A 17,061-nucleotide genomic window follows, 5' to 3' on the forward strand; every position below is an offset into this window, starting at 1 on the left:
AGCAACGTCTCCAATAAATCTGTCAGGCCAGACGATAAAATGTAGCAATATTGGATATTTGTGGAGGCAGACGACAAAATATAGCAATACATAACCTTTGTAAGATTTTTGTTTAGCTCGATGATAACATGTAGCACTGTTGGTAAGATTTTTGACGAGGCAGAAGATAAAATGTAGCAGTGTTGGTAAGATTTTTGACGAGGCAGAAGATAAAATGTAGCAGTGTTAGTAACTTTAAGATTTTTGTTGAGTCAGAAGATAAAATGTAGCAATGTTGGTAAGATTTTTGTTGAGCCAGACGGTAAAATGTAGCAATGTTGGTAAGATTTTTGTTTGGGCAGAGTGACGTTGTATTGTTTCAGGTTTCGTTTTCAGTTGTAATTACAAATCAACGCTATTTGTCGCTTAAAGGCAGTGAATCTTCATAAGACTACATCCGGGAGACTACACAACAATATCAACAAATACAACGTTGAAGGAAACATCGAGAAAAAAAATAGCGTCAAAAGTCAACAGAATAGTATACGGACGGGAACCGTGTGTCTATTTTTGATATTTTTTTGCTTAATACAAGTACATGTCTCTCATGGATTAGCAGTTCATTAATGATTCTTTAATTTTGTAATAATTTTGTTAATGTCAACGTAAGGTAGCTAAATGCCCGCAAGATTTTGGATATCTGCCGATCAGTTAGTTATCAGAGAAGTCATATTCATCATCTTTACTAAGACCAGGTAATTGAATGGTCTTTAGTTATATCCACTAATCCCATATCCATCAAAGTCAACACCTACAAATAAAACACATTATGACGTCACTGTTAGAGAAGAGTGCTTGAATAGGAAGAAATCTTATGATATGAAACGATTGAAAATTGTAAGATGGTGACGGTTATGATGCCGTCTATGGCATATGGAGACTGATGATGATGATGATGATGATGATGATGATGATGATGATGATGATGATGGAGATTGAAGTATTGATGATGATGATGATGACGATGATGATGATGATGATGATGATGATGATGATGATGATGATGATGATGACGACGATGATGATGATAAAAATACAGTTATGTGATAATCATAGAAATAGGACGATTCAGACAAGGTTACGGCTTTAAAACAAGAGAGAATGAGAGGGGGGAAGAAAGAGAACGAGAGACAAAGAAATATATATATATATATATATATATATATATATATATATATATATATATATAGAGAGAGAGAGAGAGAGAGAGAGAGAGAGAGAGAGAGAGAGCGAGAGAGAGAGAGAGAGAGAGGAGAGACACAGAGACAGACAGACAGACAGAGACAGACAGACAGACAGACAGACAGACAGACAGACAGACAGACAGACAGAGACAGACAGACTGACAGACAGACAGACAGAGACAGACAGACAGACAGACAGACAGAGAGAGACAGAGCGACAGAAAGAAAAAATTCAAAGTGACATTTAGTTTGCAAACCTTTAAAATATGATCGTATGCAAAAGGTACAGGCTGACCATTAGCGAAGACTTGAGTTGGCTCATCTTGTAGACCATAAACAGACAAATCATCCCAACGGAGATCAATCAACGGTCCTTCATATCCCTTATGGGTAACGACAATGTTAACATAACTCTACGGAAACAAAACAGACAAATATTGCCATATTGTCGTACTATATAAACAAATCAAAGACATAATTTTACATAGACTATATTTATTTTATTTACCTTTGTAGCTGAGAACGAAACCAATGTGTAAAGCCCCTTTTCAACGGTTTCTGTAATAATATAAACACAGAGACGTGCATTAGCTAGAGATATCGAACAAACTTGTATGGACGAATGACACGTCCTCCTTCCTGGTAGTGATTATCTGAAGAAATGAGAATCAGCTCCAAATATTGATTGTCATTCCTTTAATAGTCTACTTATAGTCTTGAATGACTAAGTTAAAATTAAATTTAAAAATGGCAGTTAGGATAGCTGAAGTAAAAACAGTTTTGTAGTGTTAGCCCTTCAAGACTACATCATGTAATAACTATCAGTGGACATGGGCATTAACTCAATCTACACAGCCTCGTTCCTGTAACAGAGGAGTGCCGAACTAAGCATCCTCGTTCCCTTAAAAAAATAGAGGGATAAAACTGTTGGTACTAAAATATAAATATCAAAACAAATAGATATTACTTTAAGATACATCACCTCTTGAGTCACCGTCATCCCAGAACATCAAACCTTCTGCACTGTCTTCTGCTCCACTACCAAGTGCCACTATTAATCCAAACGGATTCTGACGACTAGAAAATATCACCATGACAACGTTTAATTAATGAACATTTTCCAACATCAAACACTTTTTGGAATTCCCCACTTATCATTTGAAAGAAAGATTTAGATACATCACATTTTCACTTCTAAATGTTATGCAGAAATTAGTCAAGTCAATAACAATAAAAAAAGAACAGTCACTATCAAACCAAATGTATATATATATATATATATTTCAAAAGTGCAGTAGTGAAAGGTAAAGTGGATAGCTAGAAAAATATACTGTACCATCACGGTAATGTATGTACACAAGGCTCTTGTATTAGAGGGGCACAAGCTGAGTTTATAAGTTTTTTACTCAAATGAAAATACTTGAATAAAAACACACCCTAGTGTATTGTTAATGTAGATGAATGTCTTCGTTTCTATAACATTACGGTTGTCTTCTGGGTTGTTGATTGCATAGTAGGAAATTTATGAACGTCTTTTTGGTACGTATCGAAAATTACGTCATCGGATCGTTAAAGAGTAATATCTTAATACCAGGTTTGAGTTCAGCCAACTGCAAGTAGTGATTAAGTGTGCTTCTCAATAGGTATAATAATGTGAGTACAGTGAAAATTATGCCTAAATACGTAAACACTCAGCGTGTGTCGCTTTAAAGTACATACTATATTTTCATTTGATTGATGCTATTGTATATCAAGGTAGCCATGGTTTACATATAGTTTACACAGAAAATCGCAGAAAATTGCGCCAAGTCTAAAACATACTCGAGTTTCTTAACAAAGTCAGCATTATAAAAAGTGAAAATACACTATAGACATAATATAATATTATATACATATATATACCTGGTGGTCGTTGTAGTGTTTGGTTGTTGTGTAGGAATGATATAGCCCCCTCTAACGTACAATGGTATAAAATCAATCGGTGCATTTACATTAACAGTTGTTCCTCTTGTAGCTTCGTCTATCTCTTCACCCTGTGTGCGATATTATAGATGTATTTATATAATGTGAATTACTTGCAAATTACATGTAAATGACAATCTTTCAAACTCACTAAGTAATCGTTGTGAACGAGGCTAGACATTTGTGCCTATAGCTTACAACAACACTGGTGAATACTGGTAATCCAGTATACGTACAAGCAGGTAATTAATCTGAAACAGAATGTTGACTAGTTCGACAAAAGTCTTACCACACTTTGCTTCATTGTATTCTCTGCGCAACAAAACAAAATATAGACAACTGATACACTTTAGTGTGGGTCACCTCGAGGAATATACTCACAGACAACCAAGGACGGGGAAAAGAAGAAGAGGAAGATAAAAAAGGAGATAGAGAGATGAAATAACCACATACATGAATATGGCACCATGGAGTAGAATGGCAAGAGACAGACGAGAATGGAAATTGCTGAAAGGTTTCACCCAACATTGGATGAATCTAGCCTCATATATCTATCTATCTATCTATCTATCTATCTATCTATCTATCTATCTATCTATCTATCTATCTATCTATCTATCTATATATCTATCCATCCATCCATCCATCCATCCATCCATCCATCCATCCATCCAACCAACCAACCAACCAACCAACCAACCAACCAACCAACCAACCAACCAACCAACCAACCATCCATCCAACCAACCAACCAACCAACCAACCAACCAACCAACCAACCAACCAACCAACCAAGATTCTGGCCACAACTGTAAGACGATATTTTGTTTCAGGTTAACCGGCTTCCAGTGTATTTATATTTCGTGCAACTTAATATGTTGTGTGACAAAATGACATGCATGTTATTTTGCAATTTTTCGTCTCCGATGACGTCACATTTACATAGTATAGCATTAACAACCTACCGTATAATAGTCGTACCAACGATCATTTGGGAAATATACATCTACGCTGGTCTTGCCCTGGTGACGTAGGAAATATTAAAATCATACAGTTAGTTCTATTCAAACATCCATGTTAATATGTTGTATTTTGATATTAGTTACATACGAAATCATATCCTGAATTTTACCCATTGCATCTCGGGATCTCCTACAGAAAGAATATGTCTGTATGTATCACTCATACACCCATGACAAGTTACTTGACATGCGCAATGTGATGACGTAATATCACTGACCTCTTCCATCACAGGTGAAATCATAAGAGACGGTCCCCATAGAAACTGTCTATCAACTGATCGGCTGACAACATCAGCTGGAAACCTTAAAATGAAATGTTCCATAAAAGCGTAAGATTAAAACGTTGTTGACTTTCTGAACTTAATGCAACTAAGTAGAGAATAGAATTAATAGAACTATTATAACTGTGTATAGCATAGTATAGATACTCAGAGCGCCACCAACGACTATATTCTATTTCCAGTATTAAACTTGTCAGACTGCACTTGCAATAGTTGTTGTCAACGCTTCAGGGTAATCTTCATATTGAGATTATATGGAGCTATATTTGTATGGACAAAAGAAAATATTGTATGTCGCAAACGATTCATTTCTAGAAAGCCTGCCCTCCCCTCCCCTGCCCCTCCCCCACAACTAGTACACGTAGAGAGGAACAGACACTTGAAGGACGTTCTTTATTACAAATACTGTAAAACTCACATAGTAAGCTGTACACTTACTCGTGTAGAAATGATCTGACGACTGTCGATCCTTTGGTGTAGGCTTCATAGAACAATGTGTAAAGGAATGGTAGCAGACGATAACGGTGGTTCAAGATGTCCCGGATGTTATCAATAACTGGCTCACTCCATACTGTTGGATGTTGGGGCTGTTAGGAAATGAACATAGATGGATAAGGCAATGTCCCAGGAGAGAGGGGACCTTAAACTCACAGTTAGAAAAGTGTTCGGATATATTATCAAATTACATTCATGTTTTCCCGCATGTTACATCATCAATTATAAAAGTAACACAATAAAAAAGAGGTTCTTGAGAAATAACGATGTGCATCTGTGTTGTTCGAAGAGGACATCCTTCTATTCTAGAGGCAGTACAAGTACAAACAATTTCATTTGTTACAGATTACTAATGATTCACAAAATGAAAGTCTTATGGTTTCGATCATGTAGTATTTTTAACTTAATTCTTGACAACCCCCCCACCCCCCACCCCCCACCCCCCATTGGAGTGGTACTCCTAAGAGGCTTGTGACAATTACAATCACTTATTGAGATCCAGATTCAACTCTTCGAGAATAGAACGTTGTTTCACTATGGCACTAAAGTCTACAATTCTACAAACTGTTGTACTGTATGCGAGGACCATGTTTATCGGCCTCAATATATCAAAACTCGAACGTTTAAATGTCTGTAACTCTGTATATGTGTATCAAAAAACGGTGCCACTTTACTTTTTGTTAAAACTTACAATCATGCCGTCTCCATTATGATTACGTGCGTACGGGTAAAAAGCTCCAAGTTGATGCCATCGTTGACACATTTCTTCAGTTGTATTAAACCAGAATCCACAGATATCAGCACCGATCTGCACAAGTGGAATCAGAGACCAAAGATGTAACGATAATTTTGTGTATCTGTACAGGTAAATGTAGACTCTCTCACAGTCCTGGAGCTTCGCATAAATGGCTAAAACTTGGGTTGTTATGTAATGTACTGGTATCTACTGCATAATTGTACTCGTGTACTCGTATACTAGTATCATTGTACTGTGCGACCTCATCGACGTTAGCCCTATGTAATCGATGAGGGCGTACAGTACAGGGATACTGGGATACTAGTATACGAGTACAATTATGCAGTAGATACATACAAAACAACCCAAGTTTTAGCTATTTATGCAAAGCTTCGAGGACTGTGAGAGAGTCTAAGGTAAATGTGACTGTAGCGATATTATACAACATTCAACTTCAATTCACATCGAAGGAAAGAGAGAGTATTCACTTCTCAGGATCGAAGTAAATATTTGATTTTATTGACCCTATGATATTGTGTGCACACGTATAGGAAATCGAGTGAAATTCAGAACACAGTGCGCGGGCCGGGTACATACTACATTTGGAATGTTCAACTTTTAAGGTATAATAATCACTGTTAAAATAGTAAAGTCTTGGGGTACAGGAAATTTCGTCTTAGCTTGCAAAGGATAATTAAATGTATCAAGATCATTGAAACTGATAATAATAAAGATAATAAAGATAACATAGAGACATCCCTTTACACAGTGTCTGCTCTGTATTTTGTTAATGACAACAACTTAATACAAATGTAACAAAATACAGAGCAGACACTATGTAAGTGATGTTTATGTGTTATCTTTATTGTGTCTATCTCAACATGGAACCTGGTGATCAGACTCACTGATCTTGATACATTGTTTAATACTTGCAAGCTACGATGAAAACTCCTTATGCATTTCAAAGACGACTTACATAAGGAAATCCAAACAGTCCGTATTCCAGCATACCTGTAGAAGTGTAAAAAATGATAGTGTAATAAGGTTAAAGCGAAATTCACCTTGGAAATAAACTGTTTCAACTTTTCTATTACTTTGTTCAAGAAAAGTACAAACCATTCAGAAATTTTGGAATAGAGGTCAACATGATATCAAAATTTTGTCATTTTAGAAACCAATATGGTCACCACATACTGTGTTAACTCTATGGGGAAAATAAAAAGAATGTTGAGTTCCTTGAAAGCAAGATGGTACGTAGACCCTAAAGTTTCTTTCATTATTTCAGAAGGACCAGAAGGAATCTTCCACGTGGCAAAATTTGGAGAGGTTTCAACAACTTTAATTTTCGTCCCCCAGGCACACCAAACCTTAAATGAAGTAGTAGCACAAACTAGAAACCATGTGTAATAAAGCTGGCGAATGTTTAGTATCTAGTTTATAGCCATGCATTGTTAGGGGCAACTCGTTCAAAATCAAATTCGTAATAGTGACAATTGCATCTGATACATTCAAGATTTCGAGTGTGTCGAAAATTAAAAATAAAACCTTGAATGTATTCATATTTTCTAGTCTGTGTTGTATTTGTGTCGAAAACGTCACGAAATGATAAAGTAATTACTGCTATGGTCTGGTGTAAATGCAAGTACTCGTTCACGTTACAAAAATAAAATGTTTTTTTTTTTTGGCTCAGATTTGGCAATTGAGTGCTTCAAAAGCCACGTATTTGGATGTTCCTGTCATGCCACCAACCTTTCTCCACATTATACAAACTACGTGTATTGTTGTGTTTGAGGTTTTTATTGAACACTATACATACCAACAATTGACCAAGGGATCTGTTCCCAGAAACTCTGGTTATCTCCCAACCAGTGTCCTGCATAATGACCAGTTCCTATAAACTGTGAACGAGTCAACACCATACTTCGCTTGTCTGGGAAAATGGTTTTCATCGATCTTGAAGGGAATATTAAGAAAGAGATGTAAGAAATAGAAAAAAAAACAATTATCCGAGAATGGACACGAAGAACGAAGAAAGGTCATTTCCAGAGCATTTTAGCAAGATTTGCTGAGATCAACTCTTTCATACCGCTCTTCACCATGCGATGGCGTCCTTCTACATGTTTCAGATGGAATATAATACAAGAGTCTTTCAACTTCGAATGTCAACGACTGTTCAGGCTGTTCTTGACACAGAAAACTCCTTAAAAGCACACTTGCTTGAAGCACTGACACTAACCTAATCAAATAGCGTAAAACGAGAACGTACAAAAGCTCTCGCGTATTTTTCTTCTGCGTATGCATGAACTACATGTACTTGTACGCACAGCCACAGACTAGACTTTCCATTTATTACCGTCGCCCTTTTTGACACTTACTGATAACTCGCTATCGACATACTATGGCCATATAAACTATGTACGTCGTATTGTAAACCCCAGTTAGACACAGCATCCATACAAATCGTCTTGTCATACATAAATCCACCAAGAATATCTTAAAAATAAAAAAGAACATAACATTTTTTACATAAGGCGAAAACAAATAATGGTATGTTTGCGATAGCATGGGCTATGGAAATAGGGTAGGTAGGTTTGTAACTTCGACCCAACAATAAAGTGTTGGTCAGAATATACCCCTTTCGTGATAATTTGATGAAATGTGCAGACATCACTTGGGAAAGAAAACAGACGTGCATGAAGGTCAAGAAGACAAAGGAATTCTTATCTGTTTGTCTTTAAATGTTTTAAATAATGTTTAGGGTCGGAGTTATCAGAAACACATTTTTTATTTGGCCTATTCATCGTATACCATTGCCATGTATATGTTATAAATTTAATAGTGTGACTGTATTGTTGGCCGTAAAATTCGTCCTTCTCGCCACCGATACAACACTTAGCGTTAAACTTGAACTAAAGCCCCCCCCCCCGAAATTAGACACCATAGACTTACAAAACAGAAATTGTTTGCTCTAAGCGACTTCAAGTTCACGACGAAATTAAAGAATATTTCTTCAACGAGTTCAGTTAAGTTGTAAATGCAAATTGAAATCAACATTCCCATATGAAAATAAAGAACGGTGGATATTCTTACTTGGCAAGTAGGGTGGATAATTAAGTGAGTTGTCTCTACAGCCTGTCGTAGACCCAGGTATAAAACTAGATGGTTCATTCATATCCTGTAAAGTGAACACACAGCAAGGGTTACCATTTTACTGTTTAATTACATCAATCATACATCATATTCATTCCTTACTTGGAATTATTAAATATATGTCTTCAATTTCATTTATCATTCACATCATATCATGATCACTTTCTAATTCTTTCAGTACTTTTCACAAACAATCATCGTATGTATGTATGTATGTATGTATGTATGTATGTATGTATGTATGTATGTATGTATGTATGTATGTATGTATGTATGTATGTATGTATGTATGTATGTATGTATGTATGTATGTATGTATGTATGTATGTATGTGCGTATGTACGTACGTATGTATGTATGTATGTATGTATGCATGTATGTATGTATGTATGTATGTCTGTCTGTCTGTCTGTCTGTCTCTGTGTGTGTGTGCGTGTGTGTGTCCATGTGTGCTTATAAGTTCAAATATACAAGTTCTAACATTTTTGCTTAAAGTAAATTTATCGTCTTTTTGACCATATATATATATATATATATATATATATATATATATATATATATATATATATATATATATATATATATATATATATATATATATATATATATATATATATATATATATATATATATATATATATATTACGACTCATCATCTCGAACTTAGTAACTGGAAATTCGAGATTTGGAAGAATAAAAGTAAAAAATTTCTTTTCCATTAACTTACAATCCAAAGAGCATCAAACGACACATTGTTATGAAAGTCAAGGCAGTGCTGTGACCACCAAGTTTCTGTTAGAGGGTTGGTGAAATCTGGATAGTGGACTTTCCCAGGCCATACCTAAAGTAAAAAAACAAACAAATATTTATCTATGTGGAGGACAAATAAACTTTAATTTCCACGTAAGATAGTTTTTCTCAACTATATGCCAAATCAAATACAAACATATCACAACAGAGAACAGAAATGCTGTGCACTGCAAATTAACAGTACAAAATTATATTGTTACCTCGCCCTCTAGCGGTGTAATTCCATCTGTATCATTGATCCAAATATTCATTACATTACCAGTTTCATAAGGTGCATACTGAACATTTTCCATGTTACTTATTCCTGGGTCCTGTAGACAGAAATATAGTACTATTATGAGGAGAAATAGTATCACTTTTAATTCTGTCTTTGTTTCGCATTTTTCATCACTATAATTGCTACAGTTCGTAGCAGTCAGTAGACGGCTAGGAACATGACAACCTGGGGAGAATGAAGTAAAACTATGATCGTAAAACAACTAACTTCTTTGCGAATAAAATCACGACAAAAACAGATACTATGACTGGGTAACTGTCATGGCAGTGAAATTCAGAAAACAATCGCCTACCTATGCTAATTATTATCACAGAAAAGGAAAAAATACCCCGTCTGTCTTATTATCAATGAAACTGCCACTGCCAGTATCATGATGATGACAAATACAAAATATTCGAAACTTGGACTTTAAAAGTGAACATACCAAAATTTGAATGAATTATATTTACAACAATGGAAACAAATGCGACAATTGAATTTAAGAATCAAATACTACTATGGAAAACATTATATCAGCAAACTAAGATAAACACAGACAAACTACTGTTGCTTTGTACACGTATAAATGGGTGATAATGGTGCCTTGGTTATGTGGATATAATCATACCCTGTAATGAAGATAGAGAAAACACTGGATGATGCCTTTGAGTCTGTGTTAGCTTGCCGATAGTTCATCTTCCATTGTCGTAAACTTACTTTAATAACGACTCCATATTGACCATACGAATGTAACTCTTCAAAGAAATCTCCCAAATCAGCCCAGTTTTCTTGATCTATCGTAAAATCTCGATAGTTATCCATGTAGTCAATATCTGCATATTGAATGTCCTGTCAGCAATACATAGAAATATATTAAGTAGTCAAGAACAAATCCGACAATTATTTTTACTCTAGTTTCTGGAAAAACTACCGACTTGTATTGTATAATTATAATTTTTTGTTTTTCTATAGTATTTTTATTTTTTTGTGGTTGTATGGGACTTTTTTAATGGCCTGAAATAAAGAATATAATAAAAAAATCCAACCAGGGGTATTTCTGCCTTTAGTACACTTGTATTGATTACTGCTATCATATTTACAAATGATTTTGGTGATGAAGAGCATCTCTGTAGCTTACTAAACTTTGAAATCTTGTAAAGAAGCCCTACTGCACTTGACATGTGTTCAGCCATTATTGGGATTTTTGCCAGGGTTTATCATGTGAAAAACTGGTGATGACGTCACGAATACCCAAATCTCTTTGACTTGACAAGAAAAAATAAATCAAATAGGTTTATTCAAACTGTCAGTTCTGACGTATGTCAATAATGAAATGCCATACTCAAATAAACAAGCAATACACGAACGAACATACAAACAAAGAAACACACAAACAAATAAACAAACAAACAAACAAACAAACAAACAAAAATTATACAAACAAAATTAACTAACTTACTTTAAGTTACTAGTTAGCTAGCTATCTAACTAACTAAATTTACACAGAATGTACTCCATTCAATATCCTTACCTGTGGAATATTATGTTCTCTCATCTCTTCTACAATTCCTCTCACTTCGTCTAGACTCTTGTATCCCCATCGACTAACTTGGAATCCTAAAGCCCAGTACGGTGGCATCATGGGAGTACCTGTAAACTGATGACGTAATAGAATATTACAATCTGATATACCTTCTATATAAACATCTTGTCAAAGTAAACAATCTTCGACACAGGCAAGTACTTGAAATGGAGTGCAGTTGCTTTAACTTTCATGTCATATATGTGTTATGTGCCTTTAAACAGATAACAGGTTAACACAAGCGAACACCACTCCAGGAAAGGGAGCTATTTTCATAAACTTTAGGCTCTGAAGAGGCATTCCATGAACTTCACATCACATAAATTTTGCGAGATTACAAAGAAACACAAAACTAAAACTTGTTTCACATTCATTGTCCTAGCTCGGGTCCAACTTTGCCTCATGGGAGTTAGCTGACGTGTATATTAAACGACCAATGAATATTCATGACTATAGTGAAGGCAATAAGCACTTAGAAGTCATGAATATTTAGTATGCATCTAATATATATACATGTCTGCTGTCTCCCGTGAAGTGACATTGGATCATCCCTGATATGACAACCAGTCATTTCCTGGAGTGGTGTTTTCCTTTAATATCACTCTTCTCAAAACGTTACTCAAAAACCATGCGACTTTCCCTACAACGTGCAAACGTGTGGCATAGACAACGATATGGACGTTTAGTCTATGGTTATATGTACTGACATGTCTACCGTATTACTTACCTCCACGGTGAACTGTCTGACAATGTCTTCAGGTGTTGGGCCAAGAAGGATATAGAAGTCCAAGACACCACCAATAGTACGATAAGTTAAACCTGGTGCAGGCTGAAGTACGATGTCTGCAAGTACGAAGATAACAAATGAACATTAACAACAGTAAGTTTATACCGACATATCTGATCCGAGTATTCATTGCGATGCTTGATGTTCTTTCGGGAAGGGGGGGGGGGGTCAAAGTTTACCAAAATGCTTTTATTTCGTGGAGTAGCATTCTCTAGTCTTATGCCCTCATTTGTCCCCATATAATGTGTTCAAAAGCTATCCCCTGTGGCGAAATGTGGGTATTTTGTGCTATGAGTAGATTAGAGATATCGAAAATTAGCTTGATTCTTCTTACCCATAGCATTTGAATTCATAAGTAGTACAGCGTGAGCATTTGCATCGTCTTCAACACACATATGTAGAGGTTGTGCACCATATAGATTCCATTCATCCTAAAAAAACAACGATGATATAAAGTATTCTTGAGATGGTTCAAATATAAATATAAAAGTAGGGATTTTCTTTGGTTTGCTATTACATTAGTTTCTGTATTTCATATTACTTTTAATTTAATTTAATTTAATATAATATAAATTAGTTTAATATGATATAATATATTTTAATTTAATGTGATGTGATTTGATTTGATTTAATTTAATTTAATTTAATTTATTTTTTATTTTTCCTTGATCTTATTGTATTGTATTGTATTGTATTGTATTGTATTGTATTGTATTGTATTGTATTGTATTGTATTGTATTGTATTATATTGTATTACATTGCATTGTATTGTATTGTCTTGAATTGTATTGTATTGTATTGTATTGTATTGTATTGTATTGTATTGTATTGCATTGCATAGCATTGTATAGTATTGTATTGCATTGTATTGTATTGCATTGCATAGCATTGTATTGCATTGCATTGTATTGTATTGTATTGTACTGTACTGTACTGTATTGTATTGTATTGTATTGTATTGTATTGTATTGTATTGCATTGTATTGCATTGTATTGTATGCCTTGTTTGGTTTCGAAAAAATCGAACAAATTTAACCATCCTAAAATGCTTCTTTTCTCTACTTGCTTATATGATAATATTTATTAATTGTTACAGTATTTCTAGTAAACATCAGACAAAATTAAACATGCACACAATGGACACCTGTTGACTTTCAGTCGATATGACAACATTCTGTGCACAGCGCCCTCATATCAAAACTTACCACGGGAGCTACGTCTCTTGTAAATATAGCCCAAGTCTTCCAGTCTAGATTATGGCGGTACTGACGATGATTATGTTCTCCAAATCCATAGACATCGTTAGACGGTAACTTTGTAGAGATTTGAAGGAATTGGTTGGAATACGTGAGACCTCCAACTGAAGAGTCAAAACTAAATAAAGATAAAAAGTGAAAAGGGTAAAATTTCTGTAGAAACTATCATTTTTTGCTGTAAACTATTCTCTAGAGATTATGTTGTTACGTACGTCATTTTTTGTGGGAAGATTGTATGCTTTACTACATGAATACTTAAAAACGAAGAATAGCTCACAATATCTACTGTAATACTAAATAAGTGGAAAGAATAAAAGTTTGGAGGTAGAAGAAGAAATGAGCGCAGAATGAACCCTTGTTGGTGTGACACTCATTCATGATTTTACTACGTGTTTCTCTAAACTCTCAATGACATGGTCAATGGTGGGGTCGATAAAATATTATTTCTGGATGCAAAATTTATTGTCATTTTATCTAAAGAACATTTGTGCCTGAAGACATGAACTTTGGTTTCTAAATGTAATTCCTGCATTTTCTGTTGAAGTTACATGTTTATCATTCTATCTGCCGAAAGTTTCCTATTTTCATTGTACGCATGCGTAAAGTAGCTTAGTACAAAACAATACAAGAAACTTCTAAACACGTAACGGTTCCTTACATGACAGTGCCTGTGTCTTTACGGGTAACTTGAAAACTAAACGGCGAGTCTGTGTAAGTGACGTCATACAGTGGATTTTCGGCTTTTGTCGTCACTTCCGGTAAAATCATCGGCACTTCAAACCGTTCTTCATTGAGAGCACTGATCTGAAAAGTTGAAAAGATAAAATTGATGGTCATACCATCATCATGTCTGTCTGCCTTCGCTGCCTGCCTGCCTGCCTGCCTGTCTGTCTGTCTGTCTGTCTGTCTGTCTGTCTGTCTGTCCGTCCGTCAACTATGGTTGATAATAAAACTGCACGCAATATTGATATCCGCTGTAGAAAAAAAAGGTGATTCTGAACAAAAGAATGGTCGCATGTAATTCAGACTCCACTGATAAGATAACACTAATATAAGAACCAGGTTCTTACCTCTGATAAGAACCTGGGATTGAAACCCCGGCCTTTCAGGTCGTGCCAAGTTGTCAGTCGTTAATTATCTCGTGGTTCCCGTAGAACTGATAAGAAGGCCATTCGTCAGATGGTAAGATATTATGTAACTATCAGTGTCACTCCTAAAGACGTTTTTGATAATAAGAGATCGTAAATTTTACCTTGACGCGTAACCTGGTATCAGTTTGCATCTCAAATTCAACAAACAACTTGTCGATTGGTCTGTCAACGTCGATATCGTATCTGAATGGAATACCGTCTATCCACTGTAGGTTGACAGAGTAACCAAGTGCACTCTTTTTAGCTTCTCGTATGACTTCATATCCGTAGATTTCAGGGTAATAACACCAGGGCGCCTTGTCATCGTTTTCGACAGGTCTCCAACAACATCCCCGAGCTTCGCATTTCTCCTGATCTGCACCTGGTTCAGGGTAACAATCGTACCTGTCTGCGTCTTCGATAGGAGTGCTGCATGTCGACACACCTGAATCGTCGGGTGCAGTAAAATACACAATTAGACCCACACACACTCCGATAAGTACCAGTGCTCCAAACGAAGCAACGATGATCAAGCAGCCTTTCCGATTCATGGCGAAATAAATCAAAACCTGTTATTTCACGAAGATCGTGCAACGGAACCCTCGTCACCTAAAACCTCTCCTTGGTAAGGTACTGGTCAGTTACTTCGGCCCGGGGGGGGTGATTATAAGAACGTAGGGAGACCACTTTGTTTTTGAAATGGGAACTTGCGGGTTTATCCTGTTTTGAAATTTTAAAATGGAGATTATTGTATTTTGGATTGTGAAGGAATAATTCATCTTTGTGTCCGATTTGTGATGATTCTTTCTGCTCTCTTTTCTTAGCAACATATACTAATATTACTTTACTTAGAGTGAGGTCAAGACAAGAGTGGTGTCAAGACATGTGTACCTGTTGCTTAGCAAACATATATACATGTATTACTTACCATACCTTTTTAACTCTAATATGGGTTACTATTTTCTACTGGTATAGTACATATTAAGTTAAACATTACTATTAACACTTACGTATACATTGTATTATGATTGCTGTACAAATCTGCACAAAGCTGTACAAAGAGTGTGGATAACCTAAGATTGCCGTAAAAGAGTAGCAAAAACCCTCTTTCCAGAGTTACCGTTACAGCCCCTACAAAGAAAATCAATCATCAGATGCATTGGCCAGTTAACGCAATGACAGAAATCAGTAAGTGTCGAACTTTTCCTGTTTGGTTGTTACAGGGAGAGAGGGACGGGGAGGGGGAGGGGGAAAGTCATTTTGTTGTAATTGCTGTAGTAAAGTGTAGCAGGCCTGCCTAATAACTGCAAACGTTAATTATTCCAGACCATACTAATCCATGCTTACAGGGAGAACCAGGTGTTGCAGGGTTGTCAGGAATACATTCGCCTCCCCCGACTAAAGACACTGACCAGTCCCTTATTGCACGTGAAAATTTTGAATGTCTTATCACTATTTATCTGACATCGTTCCAGCTGTGACAGCTACATGGTATATATTTATATAAGGTTTTATATTAACATTGAGGTTGTTCGAAGTAAATAGTGGAGTAGCATGTGGACCACGCCATTCAATGCAATGAGGTTAGGTGCTGTTGGTGTAACCTTGGAGGAAGTCCTCCAAGGGGTAACAGATCACGGGTGTAGTTAGTCCTGCTTGCACTGAGTAAGTCTGGACTGACGCCATTCTGACAATGTCCCCTCCTTCGTGTTTTTGTGTGTACAATTTCAGAATCTAGTCCCGTACGCCGTCTGCTAGTACAGGAAAATATGATGTGGCCAAAGTTAATTACCAATTTTTGTGTTACAGATACAGCATTAAAGTGCTTCAGTCCATATATTGCTTATTCACGGTGAAAACAAAACCAGCTTTGCTGTTTGTACTTTTCCACACAGATCTCAGATAGTCAGGAAAAACCACAGGCATTTGTTTCCGAGTTGTGTCTCAGAATATTTATATCAGAATACAATGAAATGTCGATAATATCGTTAATATTGACGTAGTTAGCCAACTATATATAAAAGGGGTAAAATTACACTTGTTTCTGTGATCGCGCAGGTTCACTCACTTCTTTCGCGGTGAGTGAACCTGCGCGATCACAGAAACAAGTGTAATTTTACCCCTTTTGTATATAGTTGGTTATGCACGTCAATATTAACGATATTATCGACATTTTATTGTATTCTGCTAGAAATATTCTGAGACATAACTCGGGAAACTGTGATGGTCGTTTTTCATATCAAACCATGACATGTCATGTTGTGTACTAGTATAGCTGTCATTCGCGCATGAATTCACAACAAAGTAACAAACGTCGTAAAAATCAATGTCCTTTTTACGGCCACATTAATGAAGTTACTTCACGTACGT

The 17,061-nt window shown here is 35.8% G+C and overlaps 1 protein-coding gene across 1 annotated transcript in view; it reads right to left on the reverse strand.

The window, feature by feature from the left end:
* Positions 1-724: 724 nt before the first annotated feature.
* The window catches only part of LOC144442113 (sucrase-isomaltase, intestinal-like), a 45,124-nt gene continuing 28,787 nt past the window's right edge, over positions 725-17,061 (reverse strand). The window contains exons 23-44 of the mRNA XM_078131383.1: positions 14,814-15,136; positions 14,220-14,365; positions 13,511-13,679; positions 12,639-12,735; positions 12,241-12,360; positions 11,467-11,585; positions 10,653-10,784; positions 9,880-9,990; positions 9,597-9,710; positions 8,810-8,894; positions 8,095-8,212; positions 7,536-7,672; positions 6,696-6,730; positions 5,675-5,791; positions 4,927-5,075; positions 4,426-4,510; positions 4,151-4,207; positions 3,126-3,256; positions 2,206-2,300; positions 1,732-1,781; positions 1,481-1,636; positions 725-790 (exon numbers count right to left, since the gene is read on the reverse strand). Of these exons, the coding sequence (XP_077987509.1) occupies positions 725-790; positions 1,481-1,636; positions 1,732-1,781; positions 2,206-2,300; positions 3,126-3,256; positions 4,151-4,207; positions 4,426-4,510; positions 4,927-5,075; positions 5,675-5,791; positions 6,696-6,730; positions 7,536-7,672; positions 8,095-8,212; positions 8,810-8,894; positions 9,597-9,710; positions 9,880-9,990; positions 10,653-10,784; positions 11,467-11,585; positions 12,241-12,360; positions 12,639-12,735; positions 13,511-13,679; positions 14,220-14,365; positions 14,814-15,136 (2,612 nt within the window). The remainder of the gene's footprint in view (positions 791-1,480; positions 1,637-1,731; positions 1,782-2,205; positions 2,301-3,125; positions 3,257-4,150; positions 4,208-4,425; positions 4,511-4,926; positions 5,076-5,674; positions 5,792-6,695; positions 6,731-7,535; positions 7,673-8,094; positions 8,213-8,809; positions 8,895-9,596; positions 9,711-9,879; positions 9,991-10,652; positions 10,785-11,466; positions 11,586-12,240; positions 12,361-12,638; positions 12,736-13,510; positions 13,680-14,219; positions 14,366-14,813; positions 15,137-17,061) is intronic.

The sequence above is a fragment of the Glandiceps talaboti genome, chromosome 11 (assembly GCF_964340395.1).
Source record: "Glandiceps talaboti chromosome 11, keGlaTala1.1, whole genome shotgun sequence".
In the NCBI taxonomy this organism is placed as follows: Eukaryota; Metazoa; Hemichordata; class Enteropneusta; family Spengelidae; genus Glandiceps; species Glandiceps talaboti.